The 26,628-nt window shown below is 44.3% G+C and overlaps 1 protein-coding gene across 1 annotated transcript in view; it reads left to right on the top strand.

The window, feature by feature from the left end:
• The window catches only part of CACHD1 (cache domain containing 1), a 235,983-nt gene that overhangs the window by 145,552 nt on the left and 63,803 nt on the right, over window positions 1–26,628 (top strand). Inside the window, 2 exon segments of the mRNA XM_021096540.1 lie at window positions 3,381–3,487; window positions 23,550–23,676. Coding sequence (XP_020952199.1) covers window positions 3,381–3,487; window positions 23,550–23,676 — 234 coding nt within the window.

The following is a 26,628-nucleotide window of genomic DNA, read 5'->3' as shown; positions in this document are numbered from 1 at the left end:
ATTCCAGGTCCTCACTCCATACTTTCAGAATCAGATTCTCCAAGGGGAGATCCCAGGAATCTGCATTCCAACATACTAATGTGGCTAGACTTTCAGTAACTAGGAGCCGTTTATCTGAGTCATGGTCCTCCCTTGCTGGAGTTCTGGAGCCTTCTGGGCGAGCCCACCATAGGGCTAAGCTCTGGCACAATGGATGTTCATAGAAGATCAGTTACGGTGAGCACCTGCTTCTGGCAAGAACAACGCTAAGGGTTATGTCTACACGGTGGTGAATAAAACCAACAAGATGTGGGATCTGTTAAGAGGTTTTTATCTACTCATATAGCCTGATCCATAAAAACCCACCCTTTAAAAAAGTGTACAAATGGAGCCATACATTTAAAATTATGGGTCTTGCTTTGAGAGAAGATGGAGACACTTGACATAGACAAGAAGTCACCCACAATCAGAATAGGCCTTTCTAGGGGAGTGATAAAGGCACAAAGACCTGAAGGGTGATTAGGCAGATAATCAAGAGAACCTTCTCGACTTCCATTGTCCAATATGGTAGCCACTATTCAGTGACTGTTTACCTTTATTTTATTTATTTATTTATTTATTTTGTCTTTTTGCCTTTTCTAGGGCTGCTTCCCTTGTGGCATATGGAGGTTCCCAGGCTAGGGGGCAAATTGGAGCTGTAGCCACTGGCCTACGCCAGAGCCACAACAATGCGGGATCCGAGCCGCATCTGCAAGCTACACCACAGCTCACGGCCACGCTGGATCTTTAACCCACTGAGCAAGGCCAGGGATCGAACCTGCAACCTCATGGTTCCTAGTGGGATTCGTTAACCACTGCACCACGACGGGAACTCCCTATTTACCTTTAAGCTAAGACTAGGCAAAGTAGAAATTTTTAGTCTCTCAGTTACTTTAGCTTCATTTGCAATGCTCGGTAGCCACACGTGGCTACTCTATCAGACAGCATAAACATAATAGTTTTCATCGTCTCAGAGAATTCTCTGGGACTGCCCTGCTCCAGATCAGGGTGGTGAAACAAGTCTGGCACACCACCTGTTTTTGAAAATTAAGTTTTACTGGAACACAGCCACACTTGACTCTCTTATAAATTCTCTTTGGTCATTTTCACACCACAGTGGTGGTTGAGTCGTTGTGACGGAGACCAGGTTGTTCACAAAGCCTAAATATTACCAGTCTTTTATGAAAAAGTATGTGAGGGAATAGTTTAAGGTGGATATGTAGAGCAGGGAAAGCAGGTCTTGTCTAATGCTCCTCTTGCTTCACAGATGTTACTTGCTAAAACGAGAGCGGGACAGTGGGATGCTGTTGCTTTGCCAGCATGTACATCGGCAGCTGCTGATGTATTTAATCTCTTCTTTTCTCTCCATCTGTGGCTTTTGAGGCAACAATCTTCTCGTCTAGACAAACTGGAGCAGGTCCAAGCAAGAGTGACCACGCCGTTGAAGCAACTGTGTCCTTGGAAGCACAGTTGACAATTTTAATACAATTCTATCCTGGATGAGAGGCTTAAAAGGTCTCCTTCTTTGAGATGATATGTATCAAAACAAAGTTGTTTAACTTTTGCCTTGGAACCCAACACATCATTTGAAAACTTAGCCCCTTGACATATACAATCAGTTCAATTTAATAATAAGTTCTTTTTTCTTTTTTCTTTTTTTTGTTCTTTTTGTCATTTTGTTATTTTAGGGCTGCATCCACAGCATATAGAGCTTCCCAGACAATGGGTTGATGAGAGCTGTAGCTGCCAGCCACAGCCACAACCACAGCCACATGAGATCCAAGCCGTGTCTGCTGCCTACACCACAGCTCACAGCAATGCAGGATACTTAACTCTCTGAGCAAGGTTAGGGATCGAACTTGCGTCCTCATGGATGCTAGTCAGATTTGTTTCCAATGAACCACAATGGGAACTCCTAATGTTCTTATGTATTATAAAATCCAGAAAGTCTAAATTCATGTGAATATTGAAGTGATTCTTAATTTTTAGGAGTGTATCTCTGGGGTTATAAAGCTTCTCTACCTGTATTTAGGGAATTTCATTAATGGTATTTATCATCGGAGATACACATTTTAACACGAGTTTTTAAAAACCTAATTTCAAACTGAGTTTATTTGCAGGTGACTCTTAGAAACTTCATGAATCTTCTCAGTATCTGAAATTGCAAACAGGTTTTTTAGAAGTTCAAGATTTTTCTCTTTTTTTATTTCTGGAATAAATTTGCTTAAAAATACTCTCAGTGATAATAGGAGTTCCCGTTGTGGCTCAGTGGTTAACGAATCCAACTAGGAACCATGAGGTTGCGGGTTCGATCCCTGGCCTTGCTCAGTGGGTTAAGGATCCAGCATGGCCATGAGCTGTGGTGTAGCTTGCAGACACGGCTCAGATCCCACGTTGCTGTGGCTCTGGCAGAGGCCGGTGGCTACAGCTCCAATTCGACCCCTAGCCTGGGAACCTCCATATGCCACAGGAGCGGCCCAAGAAAAGGCAAAAAGACCAAAAAAAAAAAAAAAAAATACTCTTAGTGATTATAAATGAGTTAGTACATTTTTCTTTTCTTTTTTTGTGGCTTGTTGTTTGTTCGGGCAAATGACATCAAGTGATTGCATTAGTATTATTGATCAGCTACTAGCCTGAGTACTGGCATTGTTCTAGCTTTAGTACTAGCGTTACACTCCCACTGGAAATCAGGAAAGACCTTGGCCCCTTCTACATTACAACCTGGAAAATGCAAGCTCCGTGTCATTTATCATGAGAGGAGCTTTGGCACATTATTTACAATCTTTGTAACAGCTTTGGAAAATGCTTTTTTTTTTTTTTCCATTAAAACTGGGGCTCAGACAAACAATTTGTGCAAGGTTACGCATTTAGTGGTCACAGAGCATGGATTCAAATCTAGATCTTTCCTAGTCCACAGCCCTTCTTCTCCTTCACAACTGTCTATGTTTGCTCCTGGTCATTGGTTATCAGACAGGATAACTTAAAGAACTGTTTCACATTTCATATCAGAGCTGAAGTCTGAATTTTTGTCATTCTAGTTTTATTTTGTCAAATGCATTGTCTGTGTGATTTTAGCAATAGTTTCTGACTCAAATTCAGTGGGGGAAAAGCTAGCTTGAAAGATGATTTTTTTAATCTCCTTAGAATTGAACGTAATGTGTAAAATCTTCTAGATGCAGTTATTTTTACCCACACTGTTCTAAAGCGATTTTTTGTTTGTTTGTTTAAATATTTAAATTGTAGTTTTACTGTTTATAAAATCGTCTAATTTATACATAATGTGAACTGTTACTCCTGTTGGTTACTTTTCTGGATTGAAGAGCCACCAGATACGTGTTGCTAATTCTCTGCTATTGTTTCAGATTTGATGGGAACTTCAATACCAATGTATCTAGAACAATTAGTTGTGATCGACTATCTACTACTGTTAATAGCCGGGCCTTCAATCCAGGACGAGACTTAAATTCAGGTCGGTAATCTCTCAGTCTTGTAAAAGTGAACGATATTCCACCACATTCAAACTGAGTAAATTATTGGTCTAGAGATCTTCTTGAAGTTTTGAGGAAAACAAATATATACTTTAAATTGGATATTTCTTTCTGGAAATGTGAGACTCAGAAGGAAAGGAAAAAAATCGAGTGAACATTATTGAGCATTTACTACACGTCTCTAAACATATGGAAGGTGTCGTGTAACTTGCATCTATTATCTCATTTTTTAAGCAGTTTTACATTTGTATTTTTAAATGTTATTTTAGAGACCCAGTTGTCTCTGTACTTAAGAAGTGTTGAATTTCATTTGTATTCCCTATTTATAGTTTTTAATTTGTTCATTTGTGGGGTTGTTTTGGAGGGTTTTTGGGGTTTTGGGGGGGTTTTTTTGTTTGTTTTGTTTTGTTTTTGAAGAATGATTCGGGAAGTTTTCGAATAACGCACAGTGCCATGATGCTTTAGAGTCACCCTTCGGTATCTGCAGGCAGTTGGTCCTAAGGGGCCCCCGTGGATACCAGAATCTGCAGATGCTCAAGTGCCTTGTATAAAATGGTATAGTGTTGTATCTGCAAGTTTTGCACCGGTGGATACAGAGCATTGAGCTGACCTTTCTTTCTGGTCTTCTTGGAACTCAGTCATATGCAGTAGTAATAACTACTAGGGCGCCTGTAGTTATTACAGGTAGTTACTATACATACGTAGTTATAGATAGCTTCAGAGTGACACCATGGCTGTGTTTTCTGGCTCTGGCGTAGTAGTCTGCATTTCTCACTCTATTTGTCTGATTATGTGCACTTGTTGATTCATGCCCCCACCCTAAAACCGAAAGCCTTCACCTTTTTTTTTCTTTTTTTCTTTTTTTTTTTTTTTTTTTTTTTTTTTTGGCTTTTCTGTTGCCTCATCCGTGGCATATGGAGGTTCCCAGGTTATAGGTCTAATCAGAGCTGTTGCCACTGGGCTACGTCAGAGCCACAGCAACGCAGATGTGAGCGGCGTCTGCAACCCACATCACGGCTTATGGCAATGCCGGATCCTTACCCACTGAGCAAGGCCAGGGATCGAACCCACAACCTCATGGTTCCTGGTCGGATTCATTAACCACTGAGCCACAGTGGGAATTCCGGCTTCACCTTTTAAAAGCTGGAAGTGCCTTTTATTTGTTTGTTTGTTTGTTTGTTTGTTTGTTTTTTAGGGCCGCACCCCATGGCATATGGAGGGTTCCCAGGCTAGGGGTCAAATAGAAGCTACAGCTGCCAGCCTACCCCACAGCCGTAGCAATGCAGGATCCAAGACACATCAGTGACCTATACGACAGCTCACAGCAATGCCAGATCTTCGACCCACTGAGCAAGGCCAGGGATTGAACCCATGTCCTCATGGATACCAGTTAGGTTCGTTACCATGGAGCCACAGCGGGCACTCCTGGAAGTAACTTTAGTAATCACTTACCAGCCACAGTCCTAGGATTTTACCAAGGAATGACAGAGGCTCAGAAGGAGCCTAAGATGCCCGACATTCCTAGAGAGAAAAAGGACTTAACCCTTAAACATGAAAAACTGTATTTCCAAGTTCCAGGTCTCTTGGGGACATGTAAAACCCAAGAGAGAAGCCAGAGGACCAGAATATTTATTATTTTTGATCCCCAACCAATATTGGTCCAGGGAAAGAATTATAGTTATCCAAACCAGGTTATCTATCAGGTCTGGAAAGAAAGAACTGTAAGCTTTGTATCGCTTACCAATAATAAAAATATAACTGCTAGCTAAATCATTCAAACGAAGTCTGTCAGGCACGTATCATCTAGACCAATATATAATGAATCCAGTCATTTAAAAAAAAAAAAAAATTGGTCAGAGAATCTGGAGTCCTTCTGGTGCAGGGGTGTTTACTACTAGAAAGAAAGCTCAATGCAAATACTTTCCATAAAATATAATTGAAGAGAGTTGAGAAGGCCATGGAATGGGCAGAGAAAATTAATTACGGGAGATTCCAAAACTGGAACAGGACAGAGAGCTGGAACTTGAATCTTCAGGTTCCCAGGTTCAGTGTTTGCCCTTTTTCTCTCACTTGTGCTCAGTAGCACAAGACATATAGCTGCGTCTGAAGACTTGAGGTTGAAATAAAGGCAGCCTTTCAATAGAATCAATTTAAATGTGTCCTAGAAATACACATCGTAATCCAACTTTTTGTCTAAGTAAAATTTGTATTTGTATACTACATGTTGACTTATGGGCAACTTGAATTAATAAGAAATATTTAATAAAAGATTTTTCTTAAGAAAAACATATATATGTGATCTAGAAGGGCTCACACACAAATGTTAATAGTTATCTTTTAGTGATGAAAGAATGGAGTGTTTTTACTTTATTGATGTTCTGACTTTCAAGGTAAGCATGCTTTGAGTTTAGAATTGGGAAAAATAAAAGAAGGAATTATTGACCACTTTCTAATGTATTTTTACTCCTTTCTGGTAGGCAACACCTTTCTCAACACATCTTTGATGGTAGAGTCTCAGTCTGAGGTTCTCGTTGAAGCTCTGGCTGTGTCATCCAGACATTTACGTGTAGGCTGGGGCAGCCTGAGGGGGGCGGATGCCTACTTGGGAGCCGGGACCCCCACTCTTCAGTGGGCCATCCCATGAAGGATCTGGAAGCTGCTGCAGCCAGGGAGGGCTACATTCTCATTGCTTTATTTGATATCTGTTTATTGTTTCTTATCATGAGCATATTGTTGAGATCCTTCTCCATTATTAATAGTCATGCCATTGTCCCTTTTTCTCAGTGAATACAAGAGCCATTTTGCCAGGTCGTAACTGCCTACTCACTAACTGGAATGAAGTAGTACAACAAGAATTCATTGACTAACATAAAAAAGAAAGAAGGAAAGAAAGAAGGCATTCCCATTGTGGCTTAGTGAACCCGACTAGTGCCCATGAGGATGAGGGTTCCATCCCTGGCCTCGCTCAGTGGGTTAAGATTTTGGTGTTGCTGTGACTGTGGTGTAGGCTGGCATCTATAGCTCCAATTGGCATCTATAGCTTAGGAACCTCCATATGCTGCAGGTGTGGTCGTAAAAATCGAAGGGAGGGAGGAAGAGAAAAAAAATTCATTCAACAAATACCTATGAAGTACTTTCTACATGATAAACATGCTTCTTTGTAGTAGGTCAGCTGTAAATAACTGGGAACCAGGGCACAGGGATCTTAAACAAGATGATGGTGAATGTTATGGAGGAAAAACAACCCTTGGTGTCCCAGGGAACACTTGGCAATGCCATGCGAGAGAGGCGGAGTCTTTCTCTTTTAAATAAGGTCTCCCCCATGAGATCGGACTAAGTGGCTTTCCAAACCACAAGGAGAAATGGAGAACGTGTATTCCAAGAAAGGCTTTGGGTAGGGGAAATGGTGTGATCACACACAGCAAGGCCCCAACAACTGTGGTTCAGTGAAGAAGATGAATGTAAGAAAATGAAGCCATGTATATGTATGTGTGACTGGGTCCCTTTGCTGTACAGTAGCAAATTGACAGAACACTGTACACCAGCTATGATGGGAAAAATAAAAATCCTTTAAAAAAGAAGAAAGGAAGGAAGGAAGGAAGGAAAAGAAAATGAGGCCAGAGAGCTAGGTGGGGGCCAGATTCCCAAGAGCCTTCCCTCTTGCTCTGAGTGAGATAGAAGTTCCAAGGGGGTGGCAGCAGGGCAGTGGGCAGGAAGGAAAAGGATCAGCAGAGAAATGATATGATGTGACTTGGGTCCAAAGGCTTACAGGCTGTTGTGGTGAGAACAGGCTCTAGCTAGGCAGAGAGACCATTTAGGAGGTTATTCCAAACTTCAGGTGGCAGGTAATGGTTGCCTTAATAGTCTGGTAACACTCTCGGGGGGTGAGACATGGTTGGATTCTCAATACACTTTGAAGGCCGAACCAGTCGGATTTTCAGGTGAATTGAATGGGGGATGGGAGGGAGGGAGCAGAGTGGGTGAGAATAAGAGTCGGAAAGGACGTCCACGATATTTGACCTTATCAACGAGAAGGGCAGAGTCACCATTTACTGTGATGGGGAACTGGAGGAAGAGCAGGTTTGTGTGGGAGGCAAAGAATCAAGATTTCAGTTTTGGCAAAGTTAAGTTGGCGATGTGTGTCAGTTACCAAATGAAAATGTCTCACAGACCACAGAATATACAAGTCTAGAGTCTGGGGAAATGGGCCACCCTGGAGATGTATCCCTGAGATTCATCGTGTATAGGTAATACTGAAATCAGGAGACGATAAAATCATATAGCAAGTGACTGTGGGTACAAAAGACAAGCGGTCCAGGGACTGAGTCTTGGGGCCGGTGACCAGTAGAAGTCATTGAAATGAGGGGGAAGCAGCAAAGGAGAACCAGGGCTTCCATGTCTGTGAAGTTAAATGATGAAGGTGTTTCAAGAAGGAAGAGCTAAGGGCTAGGTAGGCCCAGTAAAATGCAGGCTAAGAGAACTGACCACTAACTTGAGCGATACAGGGGCTGTTGGTGAACTTGGCAAGGGTTGTTTGGTGGAGCAGTAGAAGAGAATGAAGGGCTGATCCTCACTGGTTCACACTCGTAAAACTGGAGGAAAGGAGGTGGAGACAAGAGGTCCATGAACTCCAGAGTCTTGTGAAAGGAAAGCTGGCGGCCCATGTGGCGTCAAGAGAATTTATTTATTTATTAAATTTTTCTTGCTTTTTAGGGCCGAACCCGCAGCACATGGAGGTTCCCAGGCTAGGGGTTGAATCGGAGCTGTAGCCACAGGCCTATACCACAGCCCCAGCAACACGGGATCCAAGCCATGTCTGCACCCTACACCACGCTCATGGCAACGCCAGATCCCTAACCCACTGAGCAAGGCCAGGGATCGAACCCACAACCTCATGGTTCCTCGTCGGATTCGTTAACCACTGAGCCAAGACAATAACTCCAGGAGAATATTTTTCAATTGAGAGAAATTTTCATAAGGTCCTGTGCCAAAGGGAATGATCCAGTAAAGTTAGGAGGAAAAGAGACAGTCGTTAGATCCTTTTCCTTGGTTAGGCAAGAGCTGGTGGGATTCCAAGGAGATGATGGAGAAGCACAGAGCATTCATTCTTGGGAAGAGGAAGGAAGAAGACTACGTGTGTGGAGATGCCCATAATGACCGAGGTGGTGCCGGGAACTTGGGGGTATGCCTTTTGTAGTGATTTTGTTTTCTCTGAGAATTAGAAAGCAAACTGGGGGGTTCCCATCATGGCGCAGTGGAAACGAATCCAACTAGGAACCATGAGGTTGCGGGTTCAATCCCTGGCCCTGCTCAGCAGGTTAAAGATCTGGAATTGCCGTGAGCAGTGGTGTCGGTTGCAGATGCAGCTCAGATCTGGCATTGCTGGGGCTCTGGCACAGCCTGGCAGCAATAGCTCTGACTCGACCTCTAGCCTGGGCACCTCCATATGCCACGGGTGCAGCCCTAAAAATTCAAGAATGAGAGAGGGAGGGAGGAAGAAAGGCATCTGTTGAGAGTGAGGCCAGGTGGAGCAAAAGCTCTGAAGACCTATTAGTTGTGCTGATTCTCTTCTGTGACTGAGGCCTTAGCGTAGAATAGAACTCAGCTGCACAAATAATTGAGGATCCTGACAAAACGCTATATTATTTCAGTTTTTATTTGTCAATCGAGAAGTGGGCAGGAGGAGGATGGTCCGTGCGAGGACATATGTAGTTCAAGATCAGAACTTGAATTCTGCTGTTTCCAAGAACCTGTCTCCAGCACAACGTCCTTCCTAACAAGAGTTGTTCTCGGCACAGTTGACGCAGCTAGATTTACAAGCAGTTTTTGGCAGGATCCAGGTATTTGAGAACTGACCTGCTTGTATTTGAAGTTTCGTGACATTCCACCAGGCAGTGGCTGTATCCCAAAGTCCACATTCTTGAGCAGTCATTTGTAATATGAGAAGAGTGGTGGATGGTGAAGGGTGACCTCAGAGCTCCCCCTTTTCCTCCTCCCCAGCGCATGCCCCTCTTCAGAGCAGAATTAATGTGCTTCGGAGGCTATCGCATGTCTGATATTTACATCTGTAAGATGTCCAGCCCTAGGCTCTTTCAGACTGTATATAATCCATCAATGGGTCCCTAATTGATAACACAGTTTCAGATTGCCTCTCAGACTAGCTGGAAACAGACTCACATAAATTGTAAACCATTCTTAGCCTCATGTATCCAAAACTGGGTCATGCGTCCGACCGTCCAACACACATGTGTATTCTTTTTCTTAAAACCACCCCCGCCAGATTTCAGCTCTCTAAATTGACTCCTTGTCCCTGATTCCATTCAAATAACTAATGTTTGACAGTGTGTGTGTTATATTACGGTGCGGGTAATGTTTTGCTCAGGGTCCTTCCTGCTTTTATCCCTAGTTTCTCACTTTCTCTCTCTCTTTTTTTTAAAATGCCTGCTGAGCTATTTTCTTGTCCGTAGCCTGATCCCTAAAGAGAGTTTATTTGAAGAGTCCAAGGAAAGCTGCCTCGTGCTCTCTTGAGTTATGCATTTGAGGTGAGAGTCGAAGTGGAAGTTAGTCGTTCTCGCCAAAAGAAAAAGCGTCTGGACTTTATTGTGTTTGATTTAAAGAGCATTTGAAGTTGCAAACTTCCATCTTGAGTTGCCGTCTTCATTGAGAAATGGGATTCACGGGGTGAAAGGGCTGTTTGTAAGTCACGTTACAGCAGTAAATGCTGCAGGAGGTACAGGTGGGCACAGCCTGTGGACTGTGCTGATTTCAATGGCTTCATCACTTCCTTCTGTGAATGACAGAGATGGGATACGTGCTGCATTTTTTCCTTTTCTTTAAAACACCTTGAAAATGATCTGTTAAAATGCTAGTACCAATGCAGCGTAAAGCTACGTTCTATCTAAAAACCTAAAAGAATAAAAATCCAGAAATCAGGACTTTCTAGGGGTAGCTTTTTATCCCTAGTAACCCTGGTTTCATGAGCATTAGTCTCAAAAGATGCAGTAATTATTTGTGTACCACTTCTTTTTTTTTTCCCAGTCTTTTTAGAACCACACCTGAGGCATATGGACATTCCCAGGCTAGGGGTCAAATCAGAACTACAGCCACTGGCCTATGCCACAGCCATAGCAACACAGGATCTGAGCCACATCTGCAACCTACACTACAGCTCAGAGCAACTCTGGATCCTTAACCCACTGAGCAAGGCCAGGGATCGAACCTTCATGTTCATGGGTGCCAGTCAGATTCCTTTGCACAGAGCCATGATGGGAACTCCCATAACAGCTCCAAATTATTCTGTCACTTAGAAATCTTGAGTCCTTTTTTTGTTTGGTTTGGTTTGGTTTATTGGTTTTTTAGGGCTGCACCTGCGGCAAATGGAAGTTCCCAGGCTAGTGGTTGAATCGGAGCTACATCTGCCACTCAATGACAGATCCGAACCACGTCTTTGACCTACACCACAGCTCACGGCAATGCCGGATCCTTAACCCATGGAGCAGAGCCAAGGATCAAACCCGCATCCTCGTGGATATTAGTTCAAATTCTTAACCCACTTGCCACAAGGGGAGCTCCTAGAAATCTTGATTCTTGAGGTTATATGATTCTTTTCACATTCATGACTGGGGGTATATATGTTTATACACAAGACTAAATACACAGATAAACAGAGGGTCCGCTTCTTCTCCCGGATTCCCCTTCAAGCTCTGTTCCAATCCTGAGAGCTACTTCAAAGTCCAGTATTGTAATTTCTCACAACAACCCTCTTACACTAAATTTAGCAGATTAGCTACCTATATTCTCATATATACACACACACACACGTACTTTCTCCAAAATGCCTACGAGGAATCGTAATGGATGTAGCCTGGTTTGGGATTTGTTTTTTCCTTAGCAGACATTTTGTAACATTCTTTTGTATCTGCCTAAATATACTTAGAGATCACTGCAGTAATGATTGTGTGACCTGGTTGAATGAACCCTTTTGCTCCAGTTCGGTATTTAGATTGTCCCAGCTTTTCACTGTATCATTGCTCCCCTGGAGAATTTCAAGGGACTCTCCACAGTTTCACTTGACGGCTGTGTAGCGATGGATATGTAGGCTGCTTTTCCAAAACTCGATCATATTTTTTTCTAGGTTCTATACCATGGTTCTGTGCCTTTATCCCCTGACTTCTCTTCCCTGTGCTTTTTCATCGTTCTTCTGGAGCTCCTTTTCCCTAAGGTAGATGTCCCCACCTGTCCTCTCTTCACCACCTCCCTCCGCTTGCAAAGTGTTACCTCCCTGAATGTTCTCAAGTTCAGGAGCCCCCCAGCTCCACGCACATGCTGCTCTATTCTGGATCTCTGTCTCCAGCCCTGACCTGTTTCTGGGGTAGTTTATTGAGTCACCAATAGCTCTCTATTATCCTTTTTTTTTTTTTTTTTGTTTTGTTTTGCCTTTTCTAGGGCTGCTCCTGTGGCATATGGAGGTTCCCAGGCTAGGGGTCAAATTGGAGCTGTAGCTGCCAGCCTACGCCAGAGCCACAGCAACGTGGGATCCGAGCCGCGTCTTCATCCTACACCACAGCTCACAGCAATGTTGGATCCTTAACCCACTGAGCGAAGCCAGGGATCGAACCTGAAACCTTATGGTTCCTAGTCGGATTCGTTAACCACTGCACTATGACGGGAACTCCTCTATGACTATCCTGTAGCTACCTCCAAAATTCAACAAACAAACGAGAGCAATCTGGAGGGTATCATTGGTATCCTTCTCTTTACTAAATGAGGAATTCTGTCTTGCCTTTTTCTACCCCATACTTCAGGTTTTAACAGTTTTGACCATAAGAGAACATGAGCGATCAGATATATGTTAAGTATTTATAATTTACGAGATACCTCGCTAGGCATCTACCTGCATGTCCCTCTTCCTGCTCATCGTACCCCCTTGTATCATAGGTCTTGTTATCCTTTTCATTGAAGGGGAAACTTGGCTTAGAGTATCTTGAATCCCCTTTATTTCTTCACTCCAGTGCCGTAAACTTAAGTCTTCAATGAGTGGAGAAACTTCCCAAAAGGTTTTTCTTCTTCTACTCTTTCTCATTTTCATTACATCCTGAACTTGCAGGTATTTTGAAAATAGCTGCTCTAGGAGTTCCCATCATTGCTCAGTTGCAGTGAATCTGACTGGTATCTATGAGGACACAGGTTTAATCCCTGGCCTCACTCAGTAGGTTCAGGATTTGGTGTTGCTGTCAGATGTGGTGTAGGTCACAGACGTGGCTTGGATCCCACATTGCTGTGGCTGTGGTGTAGGCCAGTGGCTACAGCTCCGATTCAACCCCCTGGCCTGGGAACCTCCATGTGCTGCAGGTGTGGCCCTTAAAAAAAAAAAAAAAAAAAGAATAGAAAAGAAAGTAGCTGCTGCTGTATAACTCCATTTCTCAAAAACCTCTGATGGCTTCCTTTTACCTCTGAGATAAAGGCGGAACCCTTTTAGTTTCACCTTCTGCTCCTCTCCTCCTCCATAAGCCCTCTGTGCTGTATCCCCAGGAAACCACTTTCATTGCTTCCCATCCCCAGCTTTTATCACTCCTTCGTGCTTTGCTCTTGTTATGGGGTCACCCTAGCGTCCAATGCCTGCCTTCTCTGACTGGTAACATGGTTCTTATTCCTTAGAGCCCAACTTCTTTGTCATCTTCTCTGACCCTCTAGGTACGAATTCCTTGTCTGTTGTAGCAGGTTGGGTGTACCAGGAGGCAGACCCTGAAGTGGAGATGGGCAGCCTGTGGAGAAAGGGAAGGAAGCAAGATTGAGCAGGAAGAGAAGATGGGTGAGGTACAGCCTCAGCAGAACCCTCAGCCACCCCCAGAAGAGCTTGGAGCTGAGGGGACCCTTCAGAGTGTGTCAGCGCAGCTATAGTTCTTTATTATCTTACTCTTGCATATTCTTCTTTTTTTTTTTTTTTTTTTTTTTTTTTTGTCTTTTTTCTAGGCTGCACTCATGGCATATAGAGGTTTCCAGGCTAGGCATCTAATTGGAGCTGTGGCTGCCAGCCTACACCAGAGTCACAGCAACATGGGGTCTGAGTCCCATCTGCGACCTACACCACTGCTCACAGCAATGCCGGATCCTTAACCCACTGAGCAAGACCAGGAATCAAACCCTTAACCTCATGGTTCCTAGTCAGATTTGTTAACCACTGAGCCACGACAGGAAATCCTAATTTTTATTTTTTTATTATAGTTGATTTACAATGTTCTGTCAATTCCTGCTATACAGCAAAGTGATCCCGTCACACATATATATACATTCTTTTCCTCACATTATCCTCCATCGTGCTCCATCACAAGTGACTAGATATAGTTCCCTGTGCTGTACAGTAGGATTTCATTGCTTATCCACTCCAAATGCCATAGTTTGCATCTCCTAACCCCAAACTCCAAATCCATCCCACTCCCCCCCCCCCAGACTTTGGCAAACACAAGTCTGTCCTCCACGTCCATGGTCTGTTTCTGTTTTGTAGATAGATCATTCGTGCCATATTTTAGACTCCACGTATAAGTGATATCATATGGTGTCTTTCTCTTTCTGACTTAATTCACTCAGTATGAGTCTCTAGTTCCACCCTTGTTGCTGCAAATGGCATTACGTCATTCTTTTTTATGGCTGAGTAGTATCCCATCATATATATGTACCACATCTTCTTAATCTATTCATCTGTTGACTGACATTTAGGCTGTTTCCATGTCTTGGCTATTATGAATGGTGCTGCGATGAACACGTGGGTTGCATGTATCTTTTTCAATGAACGTTTTGTCCAGAAATATGCCCAGGAGTGGAATTGCTAGATCATATGGTAGTTCTGTATTTGGTTTTCTGAGATAGTTCCATACATTCTTGTACATTCTTTTGAGAGGATTTTAACTGTGTTGGACATCTGTATCATGCTCCTTTTATTTTTTTGTATATCAAATGCTCAATCCAGGGCCTTGCCTATAGCAGGTACACAATAAATGCTTATTGAATGAGTAAATGAATGGATAGAACTAGGATTTTCTTTGTATTTTTGTTGTGTGTCTCTCTCTCTCTCCTTTTTTTTTTTTTTTTTTTTTTCCTCGCCACACCACAGCATGTGAACGTTCCTGGGCCAGGGCTCAAACCTGTACCACAGCTACAAGTCAAGCCACAGCACTGACAACACTAGGTCCTTAACCCACTCAGCCACCAGGGAACTCCCTTTTGTTGTCTCATCTTTATAATGGAGTAATCAAGACTCTTGAAAGGACCTTAGTGAAGAAAAGAATGTATTTGTGATGTGCTGTGAGTCAGCACCGGTTTCCTTAGCTTCGCTTAATATCAACTCAGGTCTCAGGTCTGTAGAGACAGACTAACCAGAGGAATGGTATTATTTGTGTGACAGTGACTATGGTGATGTCAGACATGCAATACACAGAAGAAAATCCATCCACTGCTTCTTGGTTCCTGCAAAACCATTTTATACTTTTGTCTTATTCTTACCATGGATACCAAGGAAAAATAGTCACTCAGTATTATAGAGGAGAAACAGACCCAGAGAAGTTAAACTGAGCTCCCTAAAGCCAAACAACAAAGTGTTGCTATTGATGTGACTAAAAGTATGTGTCCCAGTGCAATGGGCTCCTTACAATAGACATCTGAACAAAAAGAGACGTCTCCCCATCACTGACCGTATTCTGCCTGCTGATGTTTCAGACCCTTTATATCAAAGACCAAACCTACATTCTTCTTTCTTCCCACCCAGACCTCCTCCTCCTGCCCGTGGCCCATATGTCAGTTAGCAGCAGCTTCATTTTGCTCGGTACCAAAGCCGGACACCAGAACCAAGCCTGACTCCTCCATCTCTCTCCCTCACTGCAAGGCTCTCTTAGGTGACAGCTTCCTGGTAGTTGCTGTGGCAGACCCCGGGGTGATGAGGCCGGAATTCCTCCCCTCAGAGAGTTCACAACCTAGTCCTCTGCGTGTTGGGGACACTAGGAAGGAGAAGGGAGATCAACAGGCAAGTGGCTGTTTTGCTCGGTAATGATAAGTGCTGAATGATAAGGTGAGCCTGAGTGTGATAAAAGGTCGTGATAAGGGTAAACCCGAGCCAGCTGACCCTGACCTTGAGCCTGCGTTGAGCCTTAAAACACAGTAGGTATTATCCAGGTGATGTGCTTGTGACAAACACATTTGCCATTGCAGAGTCTGTGAAAGAAAGAAAATAAAGGGAGGAGGGAAGGAAGGGAAAAAAGGAAGGAAGGGAGGGAGAGGAAAGGGAAAGAGGAAAGAGAAAAAAAAAATGCAGCCAGAACAGATTACTGGGTAAGAGGGAATAACTAATAGAAAATGAACATAGCACTAAATCAGATTTTCATGGGCTTTGTGTATCAATCTGAGGGCTTTGTTTTGTTTTGTTTTTTAAAGCTTGAAGTCAACCAGCTGCCAGACTTTAGGGAGGGCAGGCACGAGCCCTTTGTGGGGAATGAACGGAAGGGCAGTTCACCCAGGAGAAGAGAAGCCTGGGGGTGGACTTGCTCATCCAGAAGCAGGAGGAGGCACTGAAGGGGGGCCGGGGTGTGAGCAGAGGTTAAATGCGTGGTGAATGGGATGGGGGGAAGCAGAGACTCCAGGCAGACCACCCTTCCAAGTTGCTTGGCAGAGAAAAGGTGTAAGGTCACTGATAACTAGCAGTAGACCCTGTGCTGATTTCGGATTGCACAGTGGGGAGGGTTTTACTGTTAACTCTGCTGATCATAGTTTCTTAAGTTAGGACAATTTAAAGATATTTATACGCTGAAGACAGAGAGTTTAAAAAGCAAGAGAAGCTAAGGCACAATGGTCAGGACAGTGGAGTTTAATGTCTCGGTCTAGTTGTCCCAAACCTGGCTGATCATCAAAGTCACCTGAATTAATAGGTCAAAAATACCCATTCTTGGAGTTCCCTTGTGGCACAGTGGGTTAGGGGTTGTCACTACAACAGCCCAGATCACTGCTGTGGTGCAGGTTTGATCCCTGGCCCAGGAACTTCCACTTGATGCAGGCACAGCCAAGGATAAAATAAAAACCTATTCTTTGGCCCCCAACCCAGACCTAGGGAGTCAGGATGAGGGCTTGGTGAAGCTTGGGAACCTGTAGGTTTCAAAAGCTGATTGGCCAGTCCTGACAACTCCATCTCTTCATTTTCTCTTTTTCCTTCTGGGACTGTGTGGAAACAACCTTGACCTTTGGATCCTCTGGGAATGGTCTGCCCAAAGGAGAGGGCAAAGCAGTAGATGCTGTGCTGATTTCAGATGGCCTCAGAAATTTATTCTGGGGTGTCTGAGCCCATGACCAGGCTGTGTCAGCAGAATGAAGGACAGAGCGGATGGGTTATTTGACATTGTATAGTTAGCTTAGAATGGACACGACGAGCTGTGAACTTGGAACAGAATCAGAGATTTGTGGATGGCCTCTCCTTCGTATTTAGACTGAAGTAAATGCAGTGAGATGGCTGGGTCAGCTGCTATGACTCTAACTTTGGCAGTGGGCTTTAGCTAACATCAGTGTAGCAGAAGAATCAGAGGGCTCCGTGGCCTGGATCCCATTCCAGGCTCAAAGCTTAAGTCCCTCTTCACGCTGAGCCAGAATATCCTTAGTTACAAAACAAGAATGATAGCATCTCTTTGGTAAACCTCCACATTCTGGCTCTTGCTAGCTAGGGAACATTAACTTCTATATGCCTTGGTTTCCTAAATAATAAAACTGACCTCATGGGGTTGTTATAGGAATTAACTTAGGTAATACGGAAAAAAAAAAAAGACATAGCCCAAGCGCCTGGTACATGTTCAAGCACTCAATACGCTTACACCTTCTGGAACAGCATAAATACTATCTGGAGGTGCATGAAATACGGCCCCTCCAAATGCAGGGTAAAGCGATACTCAGGATGTGAGTGAGGAGTAGGAATTAGAAAGGTGTGATGGGGTATAACGCCAGAAATTTTGTTTGGAGTCCTCAAGATGTATGTTTATTTCCTTCCCCAAGATTGCTATTACACAGGATATTGCTGAAAGGTGCTGTGTAATTTCTGGGCTGTCGGGGAAGTATGTGTGTTTTTGTGTGTCTGCAACTCCTGTGTATTTAGGACAGCTCTTGCATTTTACATTTGGCCGGCTGTGCAAGGCAGGCAGCTCTGGTGCGTTTTGCTAAGCAGTGTTGGACCGGGCGTCAGAACGTGCAGAGTTCCTCGAAGTGAGAGCCCAAGCTTTCACTGCAGTAGATTTTCCTTTTTTCCCTCCCTACCTCTGCTGGATAACATTATTGAGAAACGTTACTATCACAACCCAACTACAAGCGGTTTGTAATCCGTCTCTTCCTCATTGGCCCGGTGCTTGAAGCATGAAAACAAGGCAGGCAAGGAGTTTGGGAACAGGCTTGGTCTGGTTTTGACTGGAGAGACCTAAGAACCCGTCAGACGTAGATGATAAAATTGGAAGGAAACTATGTGGGGACCGTGGAATCTGGGGCCCATTTGTTACAATTAGCCACAGACAGTTCAGGACACTGTGGGCAGGCAGATCTTGAGAGTCAATAGACAGGAATTCAGGAGTGCCTGGAAAGAGGAAAGGCAGAGCCTTTCAGCTGCTTATCTGATAACAGTTTGTCAAGGGGAAAATAAGCCAGTGGGTAGGCAGAATTGTTGGTCTCATAATTAGCACAGGAAGCGTAGGATTGTTGAAGGAGCTGAAATGGATAGAGCTTCCCTTTCAAGAACCAGGAGCATCACAGGGAGCTCCTCATTCTTTGAAGGCCAGATGAAGTGTTCTTCACCATTTTCATTTAAATGTTTCTTCATTTGGACTCTCAAAGTCTTGAATCGCCATTAATAATCTCATAGGATTGACCTACAAGCCTCTGAGCCAAGAGGAAGTGAGAAGGTATGTCCTTTTTTCCTTTCACAAAGCTGATGAAAACTCTAAGTGTAAATCCACCTACTTCCTTCCTATTGGCCTCCATTCTTTACCCTCGTACCCCTTTTTTCTGGGTGTCTTTTTTGTCTTGGTAGGGCTGCACCTGCAGCATATGGAGGTTCCCAGGCTAGGGGTTGAATGTGAGCTCCAGCTGCTGGCCTACACCACAGCCATAGCAAGGCCAGATCTGAGCCACATTTGTGACTTACACCACAGCTCATGGTAACACCAGATCCTTAACCCACGGAGTGAGGCCAGGGATCGAACCATCATCCTCATGGACACTAGCCGGGTTCATAAAGTGCTTGGCCACAACGGGAACTCTGTCTCTGGGTTGTAAAGGGTCTCCGGGCACATCTTGTCCCAATCTTTTCAGGTGAGGAGACTGTGATGCTCACGGGGACAGGGGTGAAGAGAAAGCCTTGGCCAAGATCATCATTCACGGGGTCACTCAGCAAACACTGACCAGGGGTGTCCTACAAACTGGGCATGTGCCAGGCTCTGGGAATGTGATGAACCAAATTGACTTGGCTCCTGCCCTCCCACCAGCACTGACCGCTCCTCTGCGTGAGAGACATGAAATAAATAGCTACAAAAACAAATACAGCAAACTTTCCAGTTTTCGCTGTGCAGGAAAATACCAGGGGTTGTGAGGGGGGGTAAACACTGAGCATGCTCAGAGAAGCTCTCTGAGAATTGTTCTGGGTCTAAGGATCACCAGGTGCAAAGAGATTGGCATATTTGCAAAACTCAAAGACGTAGCTCTTAATGTTCCATGTAGTGCGTTGCAAAGGGGAAAGGTGAGGTTGGGGAGTAGGAAGGGGCCAGATGGTGCCGGCCTGATCCGGTTTGCATTTAAAACTAGGCATCGTTAAGTGGGTGATCTTTGAAAAGTTGAAAGCAAATCAGTGGTGGGATTTGATTTCCATTTCAGAAAGATGCCTTTGGATGCTGTATAGAGAAGTAAATTGAAGATCGGACAGCGTGCCAGCCAGAGATGGGACATTAACCCCCTGGCTTCTTATTCCTGGTCCGTTCTATTTATCGGGGTCTCCCTTCTAGTTCCTAAGTGCCAACTTGAATTAACTAGGAAGTGCAACATAGCTCTGGGCTCAGGTCCCAAGGGCTTTCTTATGCTTGCTCAATTCTTTTGGCCACACCCACAACATGCAGAAGTTCCTAGGCCAGGGTCGAACCCGCGCCACCGTAGTGACCTGAGCCACAGCAGTGACGATGCCAGGTCCTTAACCCCCTGAGCCACCAGGGAACTCCTGGTTGCTTAGTTCCAACATTGAGAGAAAAAGACACATCAGGCTTACATCTCTATAAACTGCTGAGCACACACAAAGTAAGAGTTTCTTGCCCTATATTTCTCGTCAAATACAAACTCCTTTTATTATCTACAACATGCTGTTTTTTGTTTGATGTCACATAGTCCTGAGGGCTGCAATTACTATCAACTCTACCTTCTAAGCTGTAGCTTGTGTCTGCCATTTTCCAGGTAAACCAGCCTGTGGGTCAATGGTGAAGCCCCTGGCATTGGACTCCCAGCTTGTGTGTTCCAGCTGTGGCAGTTCAGAAGCTTGTTTTTTTCTCACACGATTAAATGTTCATGTTAGCCTTATGTCTTATTTTGAAATCATTCCTTTTTGTCAAGTGTCTCATTAATTTTATTTATTTAAACTGTCTATTTACAAATGAAAGCAACTGATTATTTTGATTGAGAATCATCCACATGTTTATATATTTATTCTGCCTCTCAAGAAGTACTCAGTGGTGCTTTTTATCTCTTGATTGCTAATTCATTCAGCGTGTATCACTTATTGACATGTAGAAGTACTGCAGGATTCTGCAAAGAGCCAGGACTTCAGAGGCAGGCACTTAGGTCAAATAATGACTCTGCCCTTATGGCTCTGAGCAAGCTAGTTTTGTTTATCTGTAAAATGGGTATAATAGCAAATTTAGTCATTATAAAAAAATCAACATAAATATAAATCTAGTTTGTTCGATGCTTAATTTTCACAATTTTATTATCAAATCAGCTTCAGTGGGGTCTAATTAACAATTAATAAATTTCACATGTGTAGCAGAATACAGTGGATCTGTTTTGACATACATAGTCCCATGAAATCATCAGACAAGCAGGCTTTTTCTCTCTCCGTTTCCTATTTTTGTAATGGTTGCATTGGCAGTGGTGTTGGGAGAAGGGAGTTTAACATTTCTTGCTCTATATTGATTTAATCATAATATTTATGTTTCCTTAGATTTGGCATTAGAGGAAAGTTAGATTTTAGAAGTTACTGAACAAAAATATCAAAACGTTCAACAAGGAGTACTTCCGCATAGATCTTCCCAGCCTGTGTGCTGCAGGAATCATAGAGAATGTGCACATCCCGATGTGAAAAGATCTGGGAATCACAGATTTCCCTGGCTGTGCAATGGCTTAAGGACCTGGCTTGTCGCTGGCTCTGGTTACTGCTGTGGTCCAGGAACTTCCTTACGTCCCAAGCATGGCCAAAAAAAAAAAAAAAAAACACTGGGTATCTCTGCTTCAGGGGTATTGAAATGGCTTCGATATAGCTCTCACTGTCCAGGATCTTTGAATCTAAGGATGGTGGTTCGAAAAGTTACCGGTAAGGACAATACTTCTAACTAGAAAGCGGCAAGAGGTAAAATGCCGGAGAAGTGTCATAACCTCTGTCTCGCGGGTTAAGCATCCGTGAGGAAAAGCCATCAAATGCACCCTTCACATGTGTCTGTTCGAGGTAGGTGTGCAGAGCAGTTTAGACAGATACACACCCCGCCCACTGATAACTTAAAGCCTGGTGTTGCGCATTGTGGTCCGACAGGTTGGGCTTCTGTCCAGCTCTCTTTCCGGGAGGGCTTCCCGCATTTCTGAGGAAAGGGCGCGTGTGCAGGACCCCAGCCCGAGTTATCCCGTGCTCGGACCGCCTTTCTGACTCCTATGAATGGGGGAAGCCACCTCTGGGTTGCCCACATAGATAACAGGGCTGCTGCCATCCACCTCCAGGTCAGGCAAGGGCCCCCCTGGGGTGCACACCATAATGACAGATTGATTGCTTCTGGGCCCTGGGATCCTCGTTACCATCATAGCTGTCCTCTTCCGCTAGTGCTGAAGAGCAGATGAAATTTAATCAGATACCAAAGGAATTCTCAGCAGGAGGGTTGAAGGAACCTTGCCCGGTGCTTAGGCTCTAGTGCTTGGAATGCTTATAAGGAACCAGAATGATGTTTTGTGGTAAGGCTACATGTATCATGCACTGTGTGAATTCTGATTTATGTTTAAAACATGCGTGCTCTCATTGGCTTCCCTTTTAATAGTCTCCCTGTAGCCTGTTTATTGTTACAGATGTTACTTTGAAATGAGGTCACCGAGCTTTCCTTTACTTCCAAAGGCAGTGTTTGCCTTTTTATGGCGGGGTTGGCTGGGCTGCCTGGAGAAGAGCTAACATGAGATCAAGGTTAATGCTCAGACCCCCGGGAGACGAGGTGGAGAGATAACCTCTTCCGTGGTTACCTGCACTCACGCCAGACATAGGGCTCCAGAAAGAGGCTGGTCAGCTGAGTCCAGGTAGTGACCTCGATCCGGTCGCCTGGCACAGTGGAGAGGGGCCGGGCGTCCTGGTCCTACACTAGCTCGACTCCCCTCTCATCTACTCTGAAACCTCAAGCACATCCGCAAGCCTCTCTCAGCCTGTTTCCTCATCTGGAACCTGGGGAGAGTCACTGTTTACACCTAGGATTTTTGTGCACGTCGTGGGCTCTAGCTCCTTGGTGTGTGTCAGGCAGGGCACCTGCCAAAAGGCCTGAGGCACTGAGCGTGCCTGGGCCCCCCACGTAGTATATTTTATCTGGAGTCATTGAAGGACCACTGACCTAGTCCGGCTTGCCACGGATGTTTGCAAGGATACTTTGAACACGTCCTTTGAGATGTCTGTGGCTGCTTTTGCACCACAAACCAGTGTTTAACAGTCGGGACAGAGGCCACGTGGTCTGCAAAGCCAGGTCACTGACTACCTGACCCTTTCCAGAAGTTTGCTGAGCCAGACTAAAGAATGGCCGTGTGACATTCAGAGCTTAGTTTTCGTCAAATACACCTCATACTTTTCTTTTTTTGCTCCATTTTCCTCTATATAGTTCTTCTGGTGTATTGCTTATTACAGGAGGGCTGGTTTTCTGCTCATCTTTGTATGTCTCGCAGCATGTAAAGCAGTACCCTACACATGTAGTGTATATTACACAGGTGAGTTGGCGTGGGACGGACAGGGTGTCAGAGAAGAGAGAGAACTCTGATTGCAGGAGAGGATAGAAAGGCGTCATGGAGAGGTGCACACAAAAAGGGTTGCACACAAAAAGATAGCTGCCTCTCCAGCTGCAGATCAGTCACACTTAGGAAGGGAGGCCATTCCACGTGCTGTACAGAACCCCGGGAGCCAGGACACCCAGATTTGAATCCCAGTTTATTTTCTCATCTCCAAAGTAAGCAGTATAATACCACATTCGCCCAAGGGCTGTTTTATGGATTAAATGAAATAACGTAATGAAGAGCCTCTCTTCTGGTGCTGGCACATTGGAATTATCCTGTAAGCTATTTGATCATGATTCTGGCCTTTCAAGTACCATCGATGCTGTTTCCCTCATTACGAAGCGAACAAGGTCAAGGCCACAAGCCTAGTCCCTCTGGAGACGAGCCTATTAATATCACTGATTTCCCCAGTTAGAGAACATACCCCAAGCCAGCAAGTACACACTGGCCCAACAGGGACCAGCCCAGTGAGGAGAGAGATTAATGCAAATGAATCATTCATGCTGGAAAAATAATCCAGGATCTATAGTGTCACCATACAGTGCTAAGAGTAATTGTTCCCCTTGACTGAAACATTCATTGCCTTTGCTATTCATGGGGTATTTTTTTAAGGGATAGAAAGAAAATGTTTAGTAGAAAATTTATAGCCTCATATCTAGAGGGATTTCTTCATACTCCAAACCATTTATGCAAAACAGATGCCTGAGGCGCAGTGCCTGCGTGCACCTGTGGATGTGGTGGTTGTATTTCTTCTCCCCCCTCCTCCAGTTCTTGCAGACAACCTGAAATCCAACCCTGGAATTAAGTGGCAGTATTTCAGTTCGGAAGAAGGAATTTTCACTGTTTTCCCAGCACACAAGTTCCGGTGTAAGGGCAGCTATGAGCATCGCAGTAGGTATGTGGACTTGGCTTGCCCAAGTTTTAATTACTGCGTAAGAGTAATCTGTATAAAATATAGACTCCTCATTCATACACGGTTCTGCCTCCAAACTCTGGTTTCAGAAACTCGTTCTGAAATGATTTCACTACTTCACATATGTGGGTGTGGAAAAGCTGGGAAAGGGCAAATGATGAAGCCCTGAGCTTTTCCAGAACTATCTAACAAGCCAAGTAAAACGAGGTATTTACTAAAGAAATCAAACATTTTGAAGCCTCTACACTGTTTTGAGACAAACAGTTCAACTTAACAGTCTGCTTTTGAAAAAGTCAGACACTTTTGTTAAGAGACAAATGACAATCCTTTCTCTTAAGTGCAGCCCTAGCCTAGGAGACTTTACAGCATATCTCAGAACAGAGTTTGTGATTCTCCACTTTCCTTTCTGTGATAATGGGCTCAGCCATCCTTTTGAAATTTACATGCACGCCTCAGCTACTCAAAAGTTTTCTGGCCAGTCCAGAAAACACAGGATTAAGGATCGTTAACATCCTGCTTTTCTCAGGAAATGACTTAAGATGCTAACCCCTGAGCCAGAAGGGCGGTAATGACGAGATGATTTGCCTGACAAGACTCAGCAATTTACAGAACCCTTTAGGCCAAAATACTTTTGAATCCCTGCAGTTTTCCTTTTGCAGATGTCTGATGCCACAACTGCTGGAACTAGCGCAAGATGCCCTTTTTTCATGCCTTTTTTTTTTTTTAATCTTTTGTCCTTTTAGGCTGCACCCGCAGCATACGGAGGTACCCAGGCTAGGGGTCTAATCAGAGCTGTAGCTGCCAGCCCATACCACATCTACGGCAACACCAGATCCGAGCCACCTCTTCAACCTACACCAGATCCTTAACCCACTGAGCAAGGCCAGGGATCGAACCCACAACCTCATGGTTCCTAGTCGGATTTGTTTCCACTGCGCCATGACGGGAACTCCTTCATGCCATTTTTTTTTTTTTTTTTTGAGTCTAACTTAACTGCCGTTTTAGCTTCTCTCCATCTTTAAGTCATATCTCTTCACTAATTTTATTGTGATAATCACTTCATGATGTATGTAAGTCAAACCACGCTGCTACACACCTTAAACTTACACAGAGCTGTATATCAATTACATCTCAATACAACTGGAAGAGGAGAAAAAAAGGTATCTAAAATGGTCCCCAAGGAAAAACATCTTCTATACTTTTCCTAGAAAGACATTTGCTGTATTTGTATAGTTCCATACTTGGCAGTCTTGGAGATGGTACCAGAATCTGTGACCTTTTGGCTTCTGGTCTGCCTTAACTCTCCGAGAGGCCAAAGACACCAGAAACCATCTAATTCTCATTTACTTCTAAGAAGAGCAATTAGGTGGCATTCTGCTTTTAATGAATTGCCTGTGAGGGATGGGCCAAAAGGAAAAGCATCACCTTGTCACACGTGACCATCCACCTACACTCAGAAGGTTTCATGCATCTCTGCCCTAAATATGCATTAAATCAGTCTTCAAGCCTCTGTTCCCTTGGCTCAGTGATCTGAGTTCCTCTCCTCATAGATTGCTCTTGTCATCTCTGTATCTGTCCTGCTCTCCTCCGAGCCCTTTACAAGTTCTCTCCATCCTTTGACGTGGAGTGGGTTCCCAGAGCACACCAGAAAGGAGCCCATCACATTATGAGGACTGCTTCCCAGATTTTCCAGTTAAGGCTGCTATTTATGTAGCCTACTGAAGCAGCGTAACAATTTATTGTGACAATGTGAACATATATTCTGTTTTTCATTCATGTGAGTTGGAAAGAAGGAGGTATGTCCAAAAAAAAAAAAATCTACTCACCTCACTTGAGAACCTACTTTTTTACTTTTCTGTAGCCATCTCTCCTGGATTCTTTTTATCCCATTTCCCTACTTGGCTGGGCGGTATGGACTCGTGAAAATAACGTAGTACTTTAGAATTAATGTAGGACTTTTGGCTTGAGAACAATTAGTGTCAGCTTGACCTGATTTTGAGATTTTTTAGTACCTCGCCTATATTTCTTCATTTGTGCCCAGGCTTTTGTGACTCAACTGGCATCTAACATTTCACAGTTAAATCTAGTGTTTTAAGGGTATCAATAAAGGAGAGAATTCTCCCGAGGCTGATTTGCTCTCTTAAGCTCCCTCTAATTTGTTCCAGCTTTAAAACTGTGAATAGAGACCTCATTAAACCTCTTCTCACAAACCTGCCCGCACTGCACACAAGCCCAAAGAAGGCGGCTTTGAAGGGAGGCATTTCTCCTCTGCAGAACCCCCTTCCCCCCCCCCCCCGCCCCCTTTCCTCAATGTGGGCAAACAAAAACCTGGCAAGAAGAGTGGCTATCACAGGCTTGGACCAATTTGATGGCACAATTTTAAATGCTCAGATAAGGGGCCTTTTGGTGGCTGACCTGTGTAAATTGCTTCAGGACAAAAAGGAAAAGGGCCCTCGCTGCAGTGGCCTTTGTCTGGGGAGAGAGAAACCAAACCTGCTGTTTAGAGCTGCAGTGTGCGCACAGATGATTGGCTGGCTCTGTTTTAGCCACGCCCCCTCGAAATCGGCTGGGGAGGGCCCAACCCTGGCCTGGGGACTTTTTTCTCCATGCTATGCCCTCTCTGCCGCCAGTGGGGCCACCCCTGGCAGTTCCTGTAGCAGGATGTTTGGGTACCCATCTGCAGCATCACCCCCCTCAGCGCGGAGGGTGGACTTTCGGAGGTGCTGACAAAAACCAGCCTTCCAGACAGTTTGCTTCTTAAAACCTTCTCCCAGTACCTTTAATCTTTGGAAGAAAAAAGTTACCGATCCCTCTTCTGCGTACACACACACACACACACACACACACACACACGCAGTTGTCCAGAAGTGTTGTTGTTGCAATGCAGTTTCTCCTGCCGTTCTGGTCTCTCCATCCTTGTGCCACCCCCACCCA

The sequence above is a fragment of the Sus scrofa genome, chromosome 6 (assembly GCF_000003025.6).
Source record: "Sus scrofa isolate TJ Tabasco breed Duroc chromosome 6, Sscrofa11.1, whole genome shotgun sequence".
NCBI lineage: Eukaryota > Metazoa > Chordata > Mammalia > Artiodactyla > Suidae > Sus > Sus scrofa.
This window is presented reverse-complemented; position numbering and strand designations above follow the sequence as displayed.